The 18,632-nt window shown below is 56.1% G+C and overlaps 7 protein-coding genes across 7 annotated transcripts; all 7 read left to right on the top strand.

Moving 5' to 3' along the window:
• Positions 1 to 427: 427 nt before the first annotated feature.
• On the top strand, positions 428 to 3,127 carry LMJF_33_1600 (conserved hypothetical protein; the record flags this gene model as incomplete). The annotated part of the gene is made up of 1 exon (XM_001685869.1): positions 428 to 3,127. One exon carries the CDS (start codon positions 428 to 430, stop codon positions 3,125 to 3,127), a length of 2,700 nt encoding a protein of 899 aa, XP_001685921.1.
• Positions 3,128 to 3,605: 478 nt separating this feature from the next.
• Positions 3,606 to 5,024, top strand: LMJF_33_1610 (putative peptidase M20/M25/M40; the record flags this gene model as incomplete). Its single annotated transcript, XM_001685870.1, has 1 exon — positions 3,606 to 5,024. The coding sequence occupies one exon, from the start codon at positions 3,606 to 3,608 to the stop codon at positions 5,022 to 5,024; it is 1,419 nt and encodes a 472-aa protein (XP_001685922.1).
• Positions 5,025 to 11,381: 6,357 nt separating this feature from the next.
• Positions 11,382 to 14,099, top strand: LMJF_33_1620 (conserved hypothetical protein; the record flags this gene model as incomplete). The annotated part of the gene is made up of 1 exon (XM_001685871.1): positions 11,382 to 14,099. One exon carries the CDS (start codon positions 11,382 to 11,384, stop codon positions 14,097 to 14,099), a length of 2,718 nt encoding a protein of 905 aa, XP_001685923.1.
• An 895-nt stretch (positions 14,100 to 14,994) lies between these two features.
• Positions 14,995 to 15,657, top strand: CYP4 (putative cyclophilin 4; the record flags this gene model as incomplete). The annotated part of the gene is made up of 1 exon (XM_001685872.1): positions 14,995 to 15,657. One exon carries the CDS (start codon positions 14,995 to 14,997, stop codon positions 15,655 to 15,657), a length of 663 nt encoding a protein of 220 aa, XP_001685924.1.
• A 446-nt stretch (positions 15,658 to 16,103) lies between these two features.
• On the top strand, positions 16,104 to 16,475 carry LMJF_33_1640 (conserved hypothetical protein; the record flags this gene model as incomplete). Its single annotated transcript, XM_001685873.1, has 1 exon — positions 16,104 to 16,475. The coding sequence occupies one exon, from the start codon at positions 16,104 to 16,106 to the stop codon at positions 16,473 to 16,475; it is 372 nt and encodes a 123-aa protein (XP_001685925.1).
• A 339-nt stretch (positions 16,476 to 16,814) lies between these two features.
• Positions 16,815 to 17,612, top strand: LMJF_33_1650 (conserved hypothetical protein; the record flags this gene model as incomplete). The annotated part of the gene is made up of 1 exon (XM_001685874.1): positions 16,815 to 17,612. The coding sequence occupies one exon, from the start codon at positions 16,815 to 16,817 to the stop codon at positions 17,610 to 17,612; it is 798 nt and encodes a 265-aa protein (XP_001685926.1).
• A 353-nt stretch (positions 17,613 to 17,965) lies between these two features.
• On the top strand, positions 17,966 to 18,580 carry LMJF_33_1660 (conserved hypothetical protein; the record flags this gene model as incomplete). Its single annotated transcript, XM_001685875.1, has 1 exon — positions 17,966 to 18,580. The coding sequence occupies one exon, from the start codon at positions 17,966 to 17,968 to the stop codon at positions 18,578 to 18,580; it is 615 nt and encodes a 204-aa protein (XP_001685927.1).
• Between the last annotated feature and the right edge of the window lie 52 nt (positions 18,581 to 18,632).

Below are 18,632 nucleotides of genomic sequence, written 5' to 3' on the forward strand. Positions count from 1 at the left end.
TGTTAACAAAAGAGGCGTACGTGGGAAAACGTACGAGAAGAAGCGACTGCGGCCGGCAATCAAACGAGCAGAGAACAACGGGAGCGACGCTGAGCAATTGTGGTGTGGCTCCAACAGGGAGAAAAACGAGTGCACTCAAAGCGGTGCGCCTAGAAAAGGCGCGTGGGTGTCACAGTCGCCGTGTGCACGCGTGCTGGTGCACGAACAAAAGAGTTGTGGGGCAGAGGCTCGGCACGCCTTGTGTCCCTCCCCCTTCTTCCTCCCCCCCCCTGTCACACGATGCAGTACAACGTTTTTCTTTGCGGCGCACTACTGCCGTTGTTGGTGTTACTGTTGTCTGGGTCCCTTTCGATTGTTCAGTTGCCCTCTCCCCTCTCCTATCCTTTCCTCCTCCGTAGCTCACGTATCCACATATCCGGCAGCTGTCATGAAATGTACAGCCCGTTGGTGCAACACTGGCGGCGTCGTGGCGGCGATGGAGCGCGCGCATCGGCACGTGCCAAGGCAAACCTTTATGAGCCGCGCTGCCACGGACGGTGAGGCGGAGCACTCGCACACACCCCGGTACCTCATTCCAGACCTGCAGCGGTACACAGAGCGGCAGCAAGAGAACCAGCACGCTCACAAGCAATCGCTGAGCGAATTGCCACGGCTGTATGAACACACCATGAACACCCCTACTGCCGTGTCACCAACCCTCGCCCAGTTCATTCACGCCGCCAAGACCGCCTTCGAAAGCTCCTTGGCGTCCTTTCAGCATCAAGCATTGGCCTCGCAGTCTGCGGCCCAATTGGCCGTCAATGACACCGCTAGGTGTCTGCCACAACCGCCTGTGCAACGGACTGGTGGTGCGAGCCGCAGCGAACTCGAGGCAGCTGTGCGCAGCTACAACCCAACACTCGATCGGGCACTTGTTCAGCGGATCGCCGCTCGGCTTGCGATCGCGGACACTCTCTGCATCGCGCGTCAGCTTGCTCGCTACCTTCAAGAATCTGCAGCTGCGGCAAGAGACAAGGGGGATGCCGGCAACAATGACGAGCACCAAGTAACCGCAGCGCAGGCGGTGGCACTTCTTCGCCGCGCTGTGGATGTGTGCCGTGAACGTTATGTGCAGAATTCAGCGGACACGCGTACAACCTCACGTCCCACGTCGCCGAGACTCTGGGCCCTGACATCAGCGGCGCGTGAAAGCGCTGGGATTGCAGCGCGCCTTCACTCCGCCGCTGCCGCGACAAAACACGCACATCGACGGCGTCGACAGCTTCATCGCTGTTTCCTCCGCTACACGAGTGATGTACAGGTGAACGAGGTTCTGTCCAATGGCGCAGTCGTCACCTTCACGCACGCGACGCGGCCTGAGGAAGTCGGAAGCCGCGCAAGTCCTGCAGAGGGCAAAGGGGCGGAGGGCAACCCCGACACCTCGGCAGCAGCAGCCAAGGCAAAGCGAACTCCGCCCTGCTTTTCGACTCCCGCATCCTTCCGTGAGTCGCTGGAGTCGTGTCTCACCTCTTCTCCATCCACTGTGCACCTGCACTTCGTGCTGTACCGTCGCGGCGTTTCCCTGGCAGCGGCCATTGCAGACATCGTGGAAGCCAGCGAAGGACTTATCTCCGCGCACGACGTCAGCGTCAACATTCGCATGCCAGAGAATGATGAGCACGTTGTTGTGCAGGCTTGCAGCGTTCGTGTGGCACTACCGGCGTCGACGCAGCCTTGCGGCGTTGAAGACGCCGTGCAACACTGTCTGCACGCCGCCCGCGCTATTGTACAGATCAACCTCGTGAGAGGGACGCCAAGGGTTGCCCTCCAGCTCCTTGCGTGCCGCACAGACGCTTGCGGGGAGCAGCACACCGCGTCGCAGGTGCTCGATGAGTCGCCGAGGCGGCTGCAGTACGCCCTCCTCCTGCGCGGCTTTGAGCAGCGTGGAGGGCCTGTGAACCGCCTCGACCATACCTCCCTGGCGTGCGCCATGTGCGTCCCGAACTACTTTTCCCCGCATCACTTCGGTGCAGCCGCTGTCCCTTTCTTCCGCACCTACCACGTCACGGAGGCCCTGGCGAAGCGCCGCTACGCGGATGCGGCTGTCATGATGGCCTGCCTCGAGGTGGAAACCGTAGCTGAGGCAAGCACGGAGGTACCACCTTGGCTTGCGCGCGCGTTGCAGCTCTTGTGCCGTGGCGAGGACCGCGAAGGGGTGTGGCAGGCGTGGTGGATTCACGAGGTACCAGCGGCTACGCAGCGACGCATGGTTTGCGCGAAGAGCGATCTGGTATGGAATGTGGTTGCGAGCCACCGGCTTCAGGAACTCGTGGCGGCGACGGGCGGATGTCGTGACGTTCTGCTCGCGGCGGCACCGAAGCCTGGAGACTTTGTCTTCCAGCTGGAGGAAGCAGAAGACAGTGGTGCGACGTCAGCAGCCCTCGCACCGGTGGCACTGAGCGCGCCGGTAACGGCGGTGTACAGCCAGGCACAGGCAGCTCGCTACAGCGTTCATGACATCGCTTTACCGCTTGTCTTGGACGCCAGCAGCGAATTCGAGGGGTGTGAGAGCCTGGCCGTCATCGAAGCGCAGCTAGGCTTTACCCATGACCGTCGTCGCCATTTGTCCCTGCACCCGTCACAGCGGCCGTGCCAATCACACACATCCCTGCCTGCCGTCGCGCAGACAAACGAAACAGTGTTTCGCCCGCTCTTGGTAGAGGCGACCGGCTACCCTCGCGCCACTCGGCCGTGGTGCCGATCCTTCCCGGAGCCGTCCGTGGGCCCTGCATTTGACCGCCCCAAGGCAGCCCTGGAGAGCAATGCCACCGTTTTTGCCCTCGCCACGGACTGGGATCTGGCGAGTCAGACAGCAGTAGCTCGCGACTACGCTGCCAAGTCACGCGGGCCGCGCGCGTGTGTGTGGCCGCTAAGTAAGCGTGGTCGCGCGCTCACGGATCGCCTGCCTGCTGGTCTCATGACCGTGGCTTCGGCGGATGGATCGTCGTTGCTGGGCGGCGCAAGCACGACAAACTATCATGGGTCCCGTTGCCTCGCCATTCATTGCACGCTCCCAGCGCGCGTGTCTCTGGCTAACTTTGTTTCGGAGTTGGCCGCGGTGGAGGACCTGCGTGACTCGCAAGCGTAAAAAATGGAGCAGTGACACACACAAACATACACACAGGTGCACCTTTGCCGGTTTGTCACATACACTGACGGGCTGTTTCTACAAACACACCGCGCTTGCGCTCCTGCATGCGAGCATTGCTTGTGAAGAAGGCGGCGTCCGCCAGCAGTAGGTGCGCTGCAGGAATGAAACAAAAAAACACGGCAGGCGCGTCGCTTTCGGCAACGCCGCAGCGTTTTTTCGTTTGGGGGGTGGCGTATACGCTGCGGCTTGCACGGCCAACCTCCGCCCACATGCAAAGCCGACCCCGATGCCACACACGCATACGCACGAAATCGACTGCGCCAACACTCGGCATTCTTTCTTCTCCCCTGTGTGCTCCCTCTCCTGTGCAGATCGCCGCCTCTCACACACTGCAGTTACCTGCCCCGTGCTGTGTTTTTACTCTCTCTCTCTCGATTCCGTAGCGTGCACACCAACACACATTTATTTTGTAGTCATGAGCGACTGTCACTGGGCTGTGATTCGAAAGGCCGTGGAGGCCGAGTGGGACGCCTCCATCATTCCTGCGCTGGCCGCCTACATTGAAGTGCCGAACCAGAGCCCCGACTTCGACCCCCAGTGGGCAACGAACGGACTCTTAACGAAGGCCTTTACCATTCTGATCAACTGGATGAAGGGGCAGAACCTGCTGGGCCTCAGCTACGAGTTGATGGAGGTCGAGGGAAGGACGCCGTTCCTCCTCGTCGAGATCGCCGGGACGGAGCCGACCAAGAACACCCTGCTCATGTACGGCCACATGGATAAGCAGCCGCCTCTCCACCCGTGGGGCGAAGGCCTTGACCCCCACAAGGCGGTCGTGCGCGATGGCAAGCTGTACGGCCGCGGCGGCGCTGACGACGGCTACGCGCTCTTTTCGGCCATCACGTCCGTCTCGGTGTTGCAGCGCCACGGCATTCCGCACGGTCGAGTGATCGTGGTCATTGAAGCGTGCGAAGAGTCTGGCAGCTTCGACCTGGACTACTACATGGAGCGCTGCAAGGAGCGCATCGGCAACGTGGATTTGATGATCTGCCTAGACAGCGCCTGTCTCAACTACTCGCAGGTATGGCTCACGACGTCGTTGCGTGGTGTGACGGGTGGTGTGCTGAACGTGCAGACGCTGACGGAGAGCATGCACAGTGGCGTCGCCGGCGGCGTCGTGCCGGACACGTTCCGCATTGCACGTGAACTGCTGGACCGCGTCGAGGATTCAAAGACCGGAAAGGTGCTCTTCCCTGAGGCCTACTGCGAGATTCCCGACTACGTTGTCAAGTCCATGGAATCGATGAAGGCCGTGCCGTTCAAGGAGCAGTTTGCCATGGCCGACGGCGTGTCGGCAGAGCCAGGCGACAATGTGGAGCTGGCGCTGCGAAACTTCTGGAAGCCGAGCCTCACCGTGACAGGGTCCAACCTGCCGGAGCCACAGATTGCCGGCAACGTAATCCGGACGCACACCTCGCTGAAGCTGTCCCTCCGCGTGCCGCCGCTGGTGGACGCGGAGAAAGCTACCCAGGCCATGGCCAAGGTGCTTGTGGCCAACCCGCCGTATGGCGCTAAGGTGTGGTTTGAGCCCGAGGTTCCCGGCGATGGCTGCGCGACCCCAGAGCTGAAGCCGTGGCTCGTGACCGCGCTCAATGAGGGCAGCAAGATGGCGTACGGCAACCCGCTCGCATTCCAGGGCATGGGCGCCTCGATCCCATTCATCTCCATGCTCCTCAAAGCATACCCGCAAGCGCAGTTCGTTGTCACCGGCGTCCTCGGTCCAAAGAGCAACGCGCACGGCCCCAATGAGTTTCTGCACATCGAATACGCTAAAGGACTCACGTTCGCCATCAGCCGCGTTGTCGCCGAGCACTTCAGCCACACTCCCAAGTGACAGTGGTGCCCAGCAGCCCCGCTGACCCTCTCCTTTTCTGGTGCTTTCACCTTAGGCTATCCTTGTGTAAATGCGATAGCTTTATCAACCATACAAACAAAACACAGACTCATAAACGGAAGGGGCGGCGCCTCACCGACGGCTCAAACGCGGCCTGTTAGCGCACGAAATGGCCAGCGCTTTGCCGCTCAGGGACGGCAACCGACGCCGGGCTCGCCCACCACCAGCCGCACATTCCACGCCCCACGACCCCACAGGAGGCCCCGTCTGTTGCCACTTTTCGCCCCATTCCCTTCTGCTTCCGCCATTTTGGCTGCGTTTACGCAAAACCACACTTGGGTGAAACGCCGTGCCCTGCCCTATTCCCATCGCTAGGCGCCCAAGGGGCTGGTGGGTGTTGGCTCTGCCACCGCCCCCTTCTCGCCCGACCCCACTAGCCCTGGGCCTCCGGGAAAGGGCACCCCGGCGCGGGTGGGGGGCCGGGGCACCCCCGCCCTTTCCACTGGGAAGGACGCCAGGCGCCCCCCCCCCCAAAACCCCGAGGCACCAAGCAAAAACCCCAGCCCCAACCCCCCAGAAAAGGACGAGAAAACGACGAGCGAACGCCGCAATAAGGGAAGCCGCAAAGGGAGCCCCCGGGGAAGCCGTTCCGAGAACAAGCCGGGATTTTCAGCAGACGGAAAAAGGGTGCCCACGAGGCGGAAAGGCGAAAACACGACCCACACCCAAAGCCTGAGAGGCAAGCTTTAGAGGTTAAAAAGAACATGGGCCTGCTAGACAGCACAAATGCAGACAAAAAATACCAGAGGGAGCTGTTGACGAGGAAAAGAAAGCAGAATGCGGGGAATCGTTTTTTGGGGTGGGGTTGGAAAAAGCTTTTGCCAAAACTGGCCCCGGCGGCCCGCGCACGCAGGGAGGGCCCACAACCCAAAAGCGAACAGAACAGGAGCACCAGAACGAAACCCGAGCCGGCCGAGAGCAAGGCAAAGGAAAAGGCACGACACGGAGAACCTTTGAAAAAGGCCAAAAGGGGCGTCATTGGATACGGGCTAAAATATGTCAAAACACAGATAAAAGGGAAAGGCCAGGGAACGCCGCGAAAGTGGCCGCGCGATAAACCCACACAAAAATGCGCGAAAATGCACAACAACTGACTCCCAGATCAAAAGCAACCCTGGAAAACACATAGGTAATGACATCCCAAACGCTCTGAGCAAGGAAACCGCCTAGCAGAAAGAAAACGGATGGCTTTGCAAAAGGACCCCCTTTTTCATTGGGGCGGGCGGGGGCTGGTGGGCTGATCAAGAAAAAAGCCCCAAAGGAAAACCGCGACGCGCGCATGCCCACCCATTCCAAGAGCAAGCACGGCGCCCACGAACCGGACCCACAAAAAAAAACGCTGGGGAAACCATATCGCAGAAGACCCCACACAGAACACCCGACCTTGCGGGAACAACAAAAGCAAAGACCCGATCGTGGAAAAGCAAGGAAAAAACAGAAAATAGGGAAAGCGGCTGCGCAACAACCAAAACCGATGACCAACACGCCGCTGAAAGTTGAAACGATATAAGGACGCAAAGCGTAGCAGCAATCCAAGACACCCCAAGGAAAGAAATTTCCAGCGCGCCTAGAAGGAAAACACAAACCCGCACGAGCCTCATGGCATCTCCCGGCTCTTCTGCCGTTTCGTGCTTGTGCCTTCCCCCCCCCCCTCTCACAAAAAAAGCGCCGCAGGGATACGCCATCAGCGGATAAATTTCTAAAAAAAGAACGCTTGCGAAAACCTGGCTAGAGCGGCGGCTTCCCAGTTTCACCAAACTCACGTTTACATAAATTGATGCCGGCAGGAAAGCGGGAGAGGGCAGGCGTTTACTGGGGCGAAAACCGGTTCGCGACGCAGAAAGAAGACGTGTCTTCCCAAGAAGGGCGGCGGAAAGCGGGGGGAACGCCCCGGGTGACTTTGTTCTGCCACACCCCCGCAGGCGGCGCGGCGATTTTTCCTGCGGCCCCGACGGGCCGCCCACAGACCCCAACCCGCCGGCTTGTTTCCACAGGGGGTGTTCGATGTGTCCCAAAGACGCCCACCCAAAACCACAAACAGAGCCCGCGCGCCAACGCCGCCTTGCTTTTCGGGGGGCTGGCTGTTACGGGAAGCCCCCGGTAGGCCAAGTTCCGCAGGCATTTTCGGATTATTCAAGTTCCGATAGAGTATCGCCAATATTTGTTTATCGCCGTCTTTTTCATCAGATCGGCGCTTTCGGATAAGCAAATGGCACAAGGCCATACTGGGCACCATACACAACCCCAATAATAATGGGTTCTATTTTTTGTTCATTTTAGGCCGGCGGGCGGTCAAAAACGGAGAAATAAAGCGCGCCAAGACAGAAAACTGAAATGGCTCTTGCCCAGCCCCTTCTAATGCTCTTTTGACTACTAAAAAAACTTTTCCATTACCATTAAGCGTGCCAGCGCCTTATTTGGCATAAACTAGCTTTGGTAAAATGAGAGCCCCAGTTCATTCGGAAAAAATGCTGATTTGTTGAGCAAAAACATAAAATAGTGGAAACGAGCAACGTATCTTGGAACAAAGCTCCAACATCTCCATCATCTTTTGCCGTTGGGAAAACAAACCTCTTTGTTGCACATTTTGCTGCTGTGGACCTTTTCAAAAACGCCACAGCGTTTTGAGCTAGCCAGAAATCAAAAAAGAAAACGACATTTGAAGCGCCTGTGGGGTACAGGGTCACCAAAACTGGGATCGGGAATCTGCGAAAGACTTCGTAGGGAAAACTAAAACTTGAGTACGGTTGTGATTCAATTTTGTTTGTTTTCCACGCCTTCTTCCACCAGCACTTGGTGTTTTGTTTGTTCATAGGAACATGATAGGGGGCCCCGGCTTTACACGGGTTCTCTCCTTTTGTCGCTGGGTTAAGGCCGTTTTTGCAGACTTTGATTGAGCGTGCAGCGGCTTGGAAAGCGCGATTTCCGTTTGGGGAAACCTTTATGCCTTCTTTCGACTTTCGTTGGTGTGCTGCGTCGCGGTGGGCATGGCGGTTTTGCACCTTGGGAGCAAAAACAAGATGGGGCGTTTTGTTGTGTTTTTGGTTCGCATCTCCTAACTCTTTTTTTTTTCTTAGCATCTGGTGCTCAACGGCCAACCTGTTAGACATTGGGCCGATCTAAAAGTGAACTGGTCATCAGCGGTGTCATGCCCATAGCGCCCTTTGCTTCTTTGAGAGCGGAATTCTCTTTGGAGCGCGCGCAGGCAGTTCACCTTACCGAAAAATGCTATGGCTTGCAGAAGGAAAGCTCGATAGGCATTTTTTGCTTTATTAAATAAAAGGTCTGAAGGCTTGCAGAAGAAAAATGGCTGCTGGTAGACGGAGTTCGCGGCACCTACCATTTGAGCGGCGTTGCCCCATGATCCCTTGTAGCTGGGGGGGGGGCGCCGGAATGCGGCATCAGGGTCCAGTACCCCCGCCCTGTGCGGGGGAGAAGCCAGGCAGCCCCTATCCCCCGCCAATGCCGCACCGCATCTGGTGGTGGCAGGGTCAGACGCCTACGACGTGGGGAAGTCAGAGCGATGCATCGCTGCTGATGGCAGCGGTCAGGTCGTGGATGGCGCCGCGTCGGAGCGACCCGCGACTGTCCACCGGGTTGCGCCATCCATGCTATATGGGCGGAGTGTCAGCGCGACTCGACTGCGACCCGCCCGGCCCTCACTGCCTCCTGCTGTGGGGCGCCTGAGCCACGCCGAGGGATGCGCCGGGTGGCTGTCGGCATAGTTGGGGCAGCGGTGGGGCTGCGTGCATAGAAGGGGCTGGTAGAGGCTGATGCAGGGTCCGTGCTGAGATGGCTGCGTCGGCGCATGGCTGTGATGCGTGTGTCTCTAGCGCTGCTTCGCGCCACGCGATGGGGGCCTGTGACGGGCCGGGGCTAGCGTGCCCCTTCCGCCCATGCTGTAATAGCAGAGCGGGCATGTCGGGGGGGGGGTGGAAGAGATATCTTTTTTGTGCAGTTAGAAAAACGGACGGGAGGTGAAGATGACTGGTGAGGGATGAAGTGGGAAGTAGTTTCTGAGTTTTACGTGCCGCTTCTTGGCAAGGGGACGGATGAAGAGGTAGGGGTATCAGACGCCGTCGGTGATCATTGGGCGGAAAGGATGGGGAAACTGCAGGCTTTTTTAGTGTTTGAAACGGTAGGCGATGGGTGAAGAGACGTCTCTTTCAGTCAAGCTTTTAAGTGCGGGGCGGTAGTGGGTGTACACTGAGAATCCGTACTATGAAGGAGGTGGTCAACTGGTGATGTTGTGTGGTTTTCTGCTGATATGAATGATGCCCTTTATCGAGCTTCACTCACCGGAGAACACGTGTTTCAGGGGGTGATTATCGCTGGGGAACCACGGGTATCTCGGTATCATGGAAGCACCCGAGGGAGCCGGTCTATCATACTTCTTCGCTGTTTCTGAGTAGGATGCATTCGCAGCCAGACCCCCAGCGACTGGAGCGTACTTTTCCTTGTGCGTGATGAAACAATGGGCGCTTCTCTTTGCAGTGGAAAGTGCTCGTCCTTGAACCACACATCCTATGTGTGCCGATCTCTACTTGTTAGAGTTCGAGAAGCAGCAAAGACCTGCACAAACCCTGAAAGCGAAAACAGGAGCGTAGAGACAGTGCTGGGTAGCTTCACCCACCGCCCAGGTGAGCAGCACGAATTCTTAAGCATCCAGTTTCCCGTGGCTCGGCGATACTATACAAGACTCTGGACAACGTTCTAAGCTTGCGGGCGGTCTTCGTGTACTCTGCACACGGAAATGCCACCGTGGTAAATCTGCAAAGTGAGTCGACAGCGCTGATAGGCGGTGCCGGCGCAGGCGCCGCCATTCGGTTGCCTGGAATAGCTGCGGTCGCGCACGCTTTTGTTTTGGCTGTGGGGTACGGTGATGGTATAGTGGTGCTCGACACCGTATCTTCCGACTCAGAGCCTCTATGACAGCTTTCTCAGCTACACGGGAATCAATACCCGCTACTGCAAACCACTAAGCACATCAAGGTAGCTGCGGCCGCTACTTTCAAAGTCCCTGAAGACTGCTGCGCCTTTTCCGGAGTCTCATGGCTTGGAGACATTCGAGACCCAAGATGTGCCCGGGCTTACTGCGGCTGCACGGGAGCGCAGCGTCATCTTCATTCTGGACAGCATCTGGCCACTTCCCCTTTGCTCGACGTGCATGCTGCAGGGTGCGATCTTTCTGTCGAGGCCGGAGCAAGGCACCTCAAGGGTCATTCAGGTTTGGATCTCGGTATGTTGTCGGCGAATGAGAAGTGACTTCACGCCGTGAAGTCGAGCCTGCTCGTGATTCAGGAGACTTTGGGTAATGAGGACTGTTTTCCGAGTCTGCTTGGGCTGAGGACTATGTACGTGCGTTTGAAGGGGGCTGAGAAGCAAGCGTTCCATGCGCCTCACTACCTTGGAAAACGTGATGACGTCTTGTGGGTTCTTCAGCCTTTCCGAGCTGTGTGGGACACCATATTGAGAAGGGTGACTTCACCTGCTCCCCTAGACTCTTTTCTGTTGCTCTTATCGCCACGTACGATTCAACAAATGCGGAGCTCATCCTGGACTGGCTCAAGGTTTTCGGGATGGGGTTTTCATGGGATTCATCCGAAAGCTTGATCATGTAGTAAGATTTGACAGGGCTTCCGATAGAAACGCAGGCAGACAAATGATGGCTTCCTTTTTAGCATCCATGCTGAGATTGGGAACTTCACAGAACTGGAGGGCCTCAACGGTAGTTCTAAGAGAGTTTGCGGTGACTAGAAAGGCACCAGGCGGACGAGTTTGTAATCACCCAGCGTGTGCTGGATGCCAGCAATTTTTTCTATATCGCAGCAGCAAAACTCAAACTTTTTGTTGTAAAATGCACTTCAATGATTTTCTTCAGTAGGACTGCTTGAGGACACGGGTGCTGCCGGCTTTTAATTCACACGTACTGCTATTTTTTTCTCCCTATTTTAGCGAGCTAGTGTAGCATTCATGTCGACGTGGTGTACTGTTTCTCAGTGTGGGAGGTATCTCCTTTATCGCGCTTAAAAGACGAAAGAAAAAGAGAGGATCTTTTCCCTTTGCGTACTGCTTCCTACGTGGACGGTCTCAGGGTGACGGGAAAACCCGTAGCCATTCGTCGCCTTGCGCTGACGACATTGCCTCCATGCTGATCGCTTCTGTTGCGAACTGCAGACGAAATGAGTTGTTGCAAAAGTAAAGTCTGCTTCAAAACTTGCGCTCTGTTTCTCTTTCCGAACTAATTGAGGGACATCTTTTTTTCCTAACAGTCATCGGTCAAGTATCTCAGGAACAATGGATCTGCTTCCCAAGTACCTCAACGAGTTACAGGACTCGAACAAAATGAAGAGGTGCGCAGCATACAAGAAAATACACGAGTTTGTCAAAGCACAGAGGGGGAATCTGTCAAAAGACGACGAGTTTTCAATTATTCGGTCATGTCTAAAGGGATTTGAGGACACCTCGGAGCGCTCACGAGAAGAGGCGGCGCGGATAACAATCGAGCTCCTACCCGGCCAAGACGCGAGCGTTTTGGACTGGGTTCTTCCTTCTGTTGTCACGCGCATTGGGATCGTGCCAGTTGCTGAAGAGAGCGAAGAGATCAGGCTTCTTCTTCTTCGACTCGGGACAGCCTGCATGACGTGCTTTCCACACGATATCGGACCGCGGAACTACATTGACTTTTTTCTGGTACTGCTGGAGAACTGCTTTCGTGACCCTTTCCCAGAGCTCAAGAAGGAAGCGTGCAAGGCAGCTTGCCAACTGTGCTCCATCGAGCCCAAGCAAGTAAAGGTGATTAGTACACCGCTGGCAAAAGCTCTGAAAGACTCGTGTCTTCTACACAAGCACAGTGCTGTACGGTGCGAGGCGGCCCAAACGCTGGCTGTTTTGTTTCGATGCGGAGCCTCTGAGGTACTGAGAGACGGAAAGGACGAGCCAGAGAACAGGACAATGGCGTCGGAGCTGTTTGTCCTCTGCAACGATCACAGTGAGCCAGTTCGCCTAGCAGCCCTCTCAGTTTTGTCATGCGCGTTGCTGGACGTCAAGGAGCGGCTGGAGATGCACGCAAAATACCTACCACATCTCATGCTTCTTGTGACTGATTCATTTGATGCTGTTCGCAACATGGCGCGCAAAATTTTGGAGCGAGTCGGGCAGCTTTATATGATCGACAACGAGGACAACCGGATCGATATGGCGAACAGGCGCATCACTATGAAGGATATTGAGTGGTACGGCGATGCCGAGTATCCCTCCATGACGTTCACGGCACCTTCAGCAGAGTGTTGCGACCTCTTTCATAGCCGCCCCAGCCTGGGCACTCGCTACGTCGTCGCCGAGGCCGTTCGGGCTTTCCTCGACAAGATTCTAAGGGACATCACCGCTGTCGACTGGATGATTCCTTTCTCCACGAATAATCGCAAGGTGGTAGCGCTGAAGTTGTTGTGGACAACTATCTACTACTGTGAGAAGTCCTGCGTGCAGTTTACCGAGCGTATCCTCAGCGCTGTGTACAAAGCGTTTGCTGACGAAAACGTCGAGGTCAGGCAGGAAGCGACATTTTGTGTTGAGATACTGGGGAAGTTCCTGGTCCCTGAACAGTACTTACCGTTTCTTATCGCGAAGCCGGCCGCAAACGCTGACCCTTACGAGGATGTATCTGTTATCGAAAGGTCGCGCAACAAAATGGTGGTGCTCACTTCTCTCGACGATGCGTGCGGGCCGATGCCGACGCTGTTTTCGACTGCAGCTGTGACAGTCAAGTGCTCGATTCTTCAAGCGCTGGCGTACCTTATCGAAGGTTCGAAGGAGAAGCTGACACCGACTCACTCTAGCCGAATTATTCAAGCGCTGACGACAAGTGATTTGATCGAGTGTGAGAACGAGCATCTACTGGGTGCGCTTCTCGAGACTCTTCAGAAAGTCATTCCAGTCTTTGTGGCTAAGGGGTTCATCGCCTCCCCGGAGCATCCTCTCCCCAACGAAGTGCTCCACGACCCAAAGCAGAGAACGCTGGATTCTATTATTCTTTACTCTTTATTGCGTATCAAGAGCACTGAGATACCCGCGCTTCAGCTGAAGGCCGGCGAGACAATCACGATGCTGTCGACACTAGTGACGGGATCAATTACTGGTATCTATAGCCTGCATGCAGGGCGGTTACTGTTTCGCTACAGGGCGGCGCTTCCGGTCAGCGCTTTCAGTGACCTGGTACTGAATGCGGACGGCATTGACACACTCGGCGGAGTGCTCACAGACATTTTTGAATCACGACTGACGGACATAAATTTTGCAGTCAAAGTCACAGAGGAGCTGCGCTACTTTACTGTTCTGGAACAGCTTCTCTGGCGCAGAACAGGCGCCTTTGCGCCAAGCGAAACCAGCGAACTTCTGCGCGCCGTTGTCCTCCCGTTGTCGGCCTTTCAACCGGGCAACACCGCTCACCTCTTCCGTAAAGTGGCTGTGAACTGCCTGTGCGCTCTCCTCGACCCTGTGTACTGCGATGCCCTACAGGCGGAGCTGGTGAAAAATAGCAACGCTTTATCTACTACGGTCATAAACTCCTGGTGTGCAGCTTCCGACGCTGATGACGGTGAAATGCGACTTGTTTGCATGTCGGTTCTTTTTGAGGTCTGCCGCTTGCCCATGGTCAAAGGTGCAGCGCATGAGATAATTCAATCCGTGCTTCTGCGCTTCGACGATTCAAACGATGCCATCCGCCTGCGTACTTCCAACGAGCTGACCCGGCTTCTTGCCGACAACTGGGGGGCGTCACCACTTATAGTCGATGAGGTATCGGCACAGGTAGTGCCCCTCGCGAAGAAGATGCTCGTCTACCTGGATGACACGGAGGAGACGATCGGCATCCGGCCTTCTCTGGCAGAGGCCTTGAAAAGGTTGGGTGATATTTCACCGCATATTGTTGTTGATTTAACTCGGTCCGCGCTTGAACGACACGCAGAGAGGGGTTACTGTCAAGACGTTCTAAGCTACCTGGAAGCCAAGGACTAGGTGTCACGTGGTTCCTGTTTTCTCACGCTCATTTGTGGAATGTACATAGGCTGAGGTTCTCGGTGCCTTAGTGAAACGCTCAGAGAAATCAGGAGGTTGTTCATGTACCGCGCCCATTTTTATTGTGTGTCTCGCTGCCTTCTGCTACGCGCATTCACGACAGCGCTGCGAGGGCTTCGGTCTACAAGTGATTGACACTAACGGAGGTGTTTGATGCTTCTTTTTTCTTTGCCTGGTGTTCCTCTTATTGTACCCGGATGAAAGGGGTGCACCTCGGCGCGTGATATCAGGGTCCAGTACCCCCGACCTGTGCGGGGGAGAAGCCAGGCAGCCCCTATCCCCCGCCAATGCCGCACCGCATCTGGTGGTGGCAGGGTCAGACGCCTACGACGTGGGGAAGTCAGAGCGCTGCATCGCTGCTGATGGCGGCGGTCAGGTCGTGGATGGCGCCGCGTCGGAGCGACCCGCGACTGTCCACCGGGTTGCGCCATCCATGCTACATGGGCGGAGTGTCAGCGCGACTCGACTGCGACCCGCCCGGCCCTCACTGCCTCCTGCTGTGGGGCGCCTGAGCCACGCCGAGGGATGCGCCGGGTGGCTGTCGGCATAGTTGGGGCAGCGGTGGGGCTGCGTGCGTAGAAGGGGCTGGTAGAGGCTGATGCAGGGTCCGTGCTGAGATGGCTGCGTCGGCGCATGACTGTGATGCGTGTGTCTCTAGCGCTGCTTCGCGCCACGCGATGGGGGCCTGTGACGGGCCGGGGCTAGCGTGCCCCTTCCGCCCATGCTGTAATGGCGGAGCGGGCATGTCGGAGGGAAAACATGCCTTTTCTTGCACTTGTCGCTCATACTGACTCTCTACACCTGCATTTCCTCTTGCGCGTACGCGTACACACACATGCACTCAGAAGCACTGGTGATATCCTATTTCTTGAGATCTTGTTCACTGAAAGTGTCCCTCCCTCCAAAAATGCTTCGCCGTACCTTTCTAAGCGCTGAGCGCAGGATTCCGTTCTACCCGATCAACTCGAATAACCCCATCGTGTTCTTCGACATCTCTATCGGATCGCAGCCGGCAGGGCGTGTCGAGATGGAGCTCTTCAAGGACGTCGTGCCGAAGACGGCCGAGAACTTCCGCGCGCTTTGCACCGGTGAGAAGGGTGTTGGCCGCTCTGGCAAGCCTCTCTGGTTCAAGGGAAGCCGTTTCCACCGCGTTATACCACAGTTCATGTGCCAGGGTGGCGATTTCACTGCCGGCAACGGCACCGGTGGCGAGTCCATCTACGGTCACAAGTTTCCTGATGAGTCCTTTGCCGGACGTGCCGGAAGGCATTTTGGCCCGGGCACGCTGTCAATGGCTAATGCCGGCCCCAACACAAACGGCTCTCAATTCTTCATCTGCACCGCTCCCACCGACTGGCTGGACGGGAAGCATGTCGTGTTCGGCCAGGTCACCAAGGGCTATGACGTCATCATGAAGGTGGAGACTCAGGGCAGCCAATCTGGTGCTACCCGCCAGCCCATCACGGTCACTGACTGTGGTGAGATCAAGCAAGAGTAGGCAACCGATATCGTAGGCCCTACACATCAGACGAGCACAGATGAGTGTAGTCGCGGTGGCTCGATCGTTTTCTCTTTGTCAAAATCTAACTTTATTCCATTTCACATATAACAGGCTGTAGGAATTTCTCTACTGACTTTAACACGTGAAAGGAACGGCGCCAGAGATAATCAACATGTACTTTCAAGCAGCGTCGGGCCCGCGGAGTCCCTTGCTCGGCGCGAGTGCTGTCTGACCCTGAGCACTTGCGTGTGCATCTACTGTCGAGCTATCAGTGGTGGCCATGCGTGCCGGATGTAGAGCCTTCGTGTACGTCTTTTCTCCCCGTACGCATTTCTCGTCAGGTTTCGCTTTCATGCTTCCTTGCTCTTCTCCTTTCTCGCCTTTCATCTTGTCACATCAGTTCTTGTGCTTATCTGAGGTGACGCACTTTCCCCGCACAAAAGATGGAAAAGGATCTCAACGCGGAGCGGGTAGATATCGAGATTGCGGTGGAGGAGGTTACAGAGGCCAAACAATACCTCGTCGATCTCGACCGCCGAAAGAACCAGTATCGCGAGGCTCAGCGAAAAATATTAACAGCACGGCCCGAGGAGGACTTATGGATACTGAGCGGCGGCTCTACGTTTGTGTTGTGCGAGCTGAGCCACACTGATACGCTAAAGTACTTTGAATGGCGCTTGCAGCAGTGCGACAACGAGATCGAGAGGGCGCGAGAAGACTTAAAACTGAAAGTAGCAGCGCTGGCGGTGCTGGAGGGAGCTGACAGTGCCTTGGCGCGCCTTTATGAAGGGTTCGATCTGAAGGGGATGTCTTGAAGCCGGCCGTAGGGGCTGACTCATGGAGATTTCGAAAAATAGCCTCACAGATGCTGCTTTACAAGTTTACTATGTTTCGATCGAAATCTTTTTCATCTCGACCGAGAAACGCTCGAAAGAAGAATAACGCGACACCCCACCTTTGCTGGTGAAGCTTGCCACAAAAGAGAGTGCTGCTGCACACCAAGCACTTCCAAAGGCTTTCAATGAGGTTAACAGCTCTTCTATTGCCCAACGCCACGTTTCCTCTCCCTCTTTTTCTCTGCTGCTGGCTTTTTTCTCGTTTTTGCTGTGCTTACATGCATCTGCAATAGCCATCAGGCTGCTCCGCGCTGCAAGATGGCATTCCAGTTTCCATGCGGTGCCGAGTTTCTCTTTGTCACTCAGTATCTGCTGCAGTTCGATGACACGGTAAAGTTCAAGCTGAGGCGTGAAGGCCGACGCACCGTGCTGCAGGTTTCCACCGTCAACATCCCTCCATTCAGCTACACCACGGTAGACTTTGCCGATGAGTCTGAGAGGCCGCAAAAGATTGCTGCAGTGGAACCGTACGCAACTTCGTGGGCTGTGAACGCTATTTTTTTCACTAGTGTTCTCAGCTGCTTCAGCGGCCTTTCTCCCATCACTCTCGAGGTTGCTGACGATCTCTCATGTGTCCTTCTCTATCAGAAAAAGGAAGACGACACAGGCGTGCAAGTAGCACAGGTTGGAGCGCTCCACGACCTCGGACCGAAGCTTCTGGTTGATCACGATGTGGGGGTTCTGTACACCATTGCCGACGTTCGAAACTTTGGCGAGATTGTCCGTTCCGTCTGTGCTGGGGACGACGAGCGATGTGACGTGTTTCTTCGACGCGTTTCGTCGACGGTGTGCGAGCTGGGCATGAAAACGAGCACTGTCACCTCATCGCTGCAGCTCTTGCTGGATGAGTGCGATGGCGTATCCAAGCGTCTGGAGGGGTCGGCGCGCTGCACTGATTTGCAAGAGTACGCACGCCTCTGCACGCGAATGACGAAGCTAGCCGCCAAAACTTCTCTTATGCTGGGGTTCGGGTCTGACGGCATCGCCCTTTTCAGATTTGAGTGGCTTACAGAGCGAGGCAGCCGCACTGCTGACTTGTTCTTTTGCACCTCCTAGTCCGGCTTCCCCCCGGCACTGGATTCCTTCTTCCCCCTCGCTCTGTGTTCCATCGCTTTTCCTAGAGTCTTGTACTACTCTTGAAGGTAAGAAGTCTATCCTTGACAAAAGCAACAAGGCACCCTATTGCATTTCTCGATCGGCATCTGGGCAGTGCAGGACTGGTGTAAACCCTGGTCCACGCTCACAGAGCATCGAACAGCGGCACCGATGTCAAGAGAAGAGTTTACTGCACGTATGATTCTCTACCTCCATCTCTCCTTCCCTTTGCTCTGCTCTCTGATTTAAGTGCCAGCTGCTCTAATTACTTGGGCCTCTCACATGCACAACTTGCATTGAGCGTTAAATCAGTGATGCAGGGGAGGCCGCTTGCGGTTCAACTAGGAGACACCCACGGCGTGGTCGTCTACCACGCCACGGCGCTAGCTCCCGAGAAGCTGTGCGCCACATTTGAGAAATTCGGCAAGACGAGCGTGGTTCACAGCTTTGAGCTCACCGACGGCAACCACGCTACTGTTGTCTTCTTCTCGGAGCCAATGAACTGTGCGGTTTGCTACGCGTCTCTCTCGCGACTGGCGAAAGAGCCTGAGAACAGTGGTATTATCGATGTCGGATGGATCCACGAAAACGGCATTGACGCTTTTGCGAGGCGGTCCTATGTGAGACACAAGTACACCTCTGCTGTCTCCACCGTGGGCGCTAGATTTGCTGCATCCAACGGTTACTTGGTTGTGTATTGGAAGGGCGTGGCGGAACCCGACCGGCGCGAGATTTCTCAAATGGCACGCTCGTCGGCCGTCGAGGTTTTTGAGGACGACAAAGAGGGTGGCCGGTCGTTTCTGCGCTTTTGCTCCGAGGATGCTGCTGACGCCTTCCACTCCGACTTGCTGTCGCGATTCGCTGCGATGAGGCGGTCCCTCTCGTATGCCGACGCCACAGATTTCTCACTTGCCAAGGGAGCTGCGTGAAAAACTTTAGCCACCAAGAGTACATACAGGCAGAAAAAAATGCTTCGTTGCA

This window comes from Leishmania major, chromosome 33 (genome assembly GCF_000002725.2).
Source record: "Leishmania major strain Friedlin complete genome, chromosome 33".
NCBI lineage: Eukaryota > Euglenozoa > Kinetoplastea > Trypanosomatida > Trypanosomatidae > Leishmania > Leishmania major.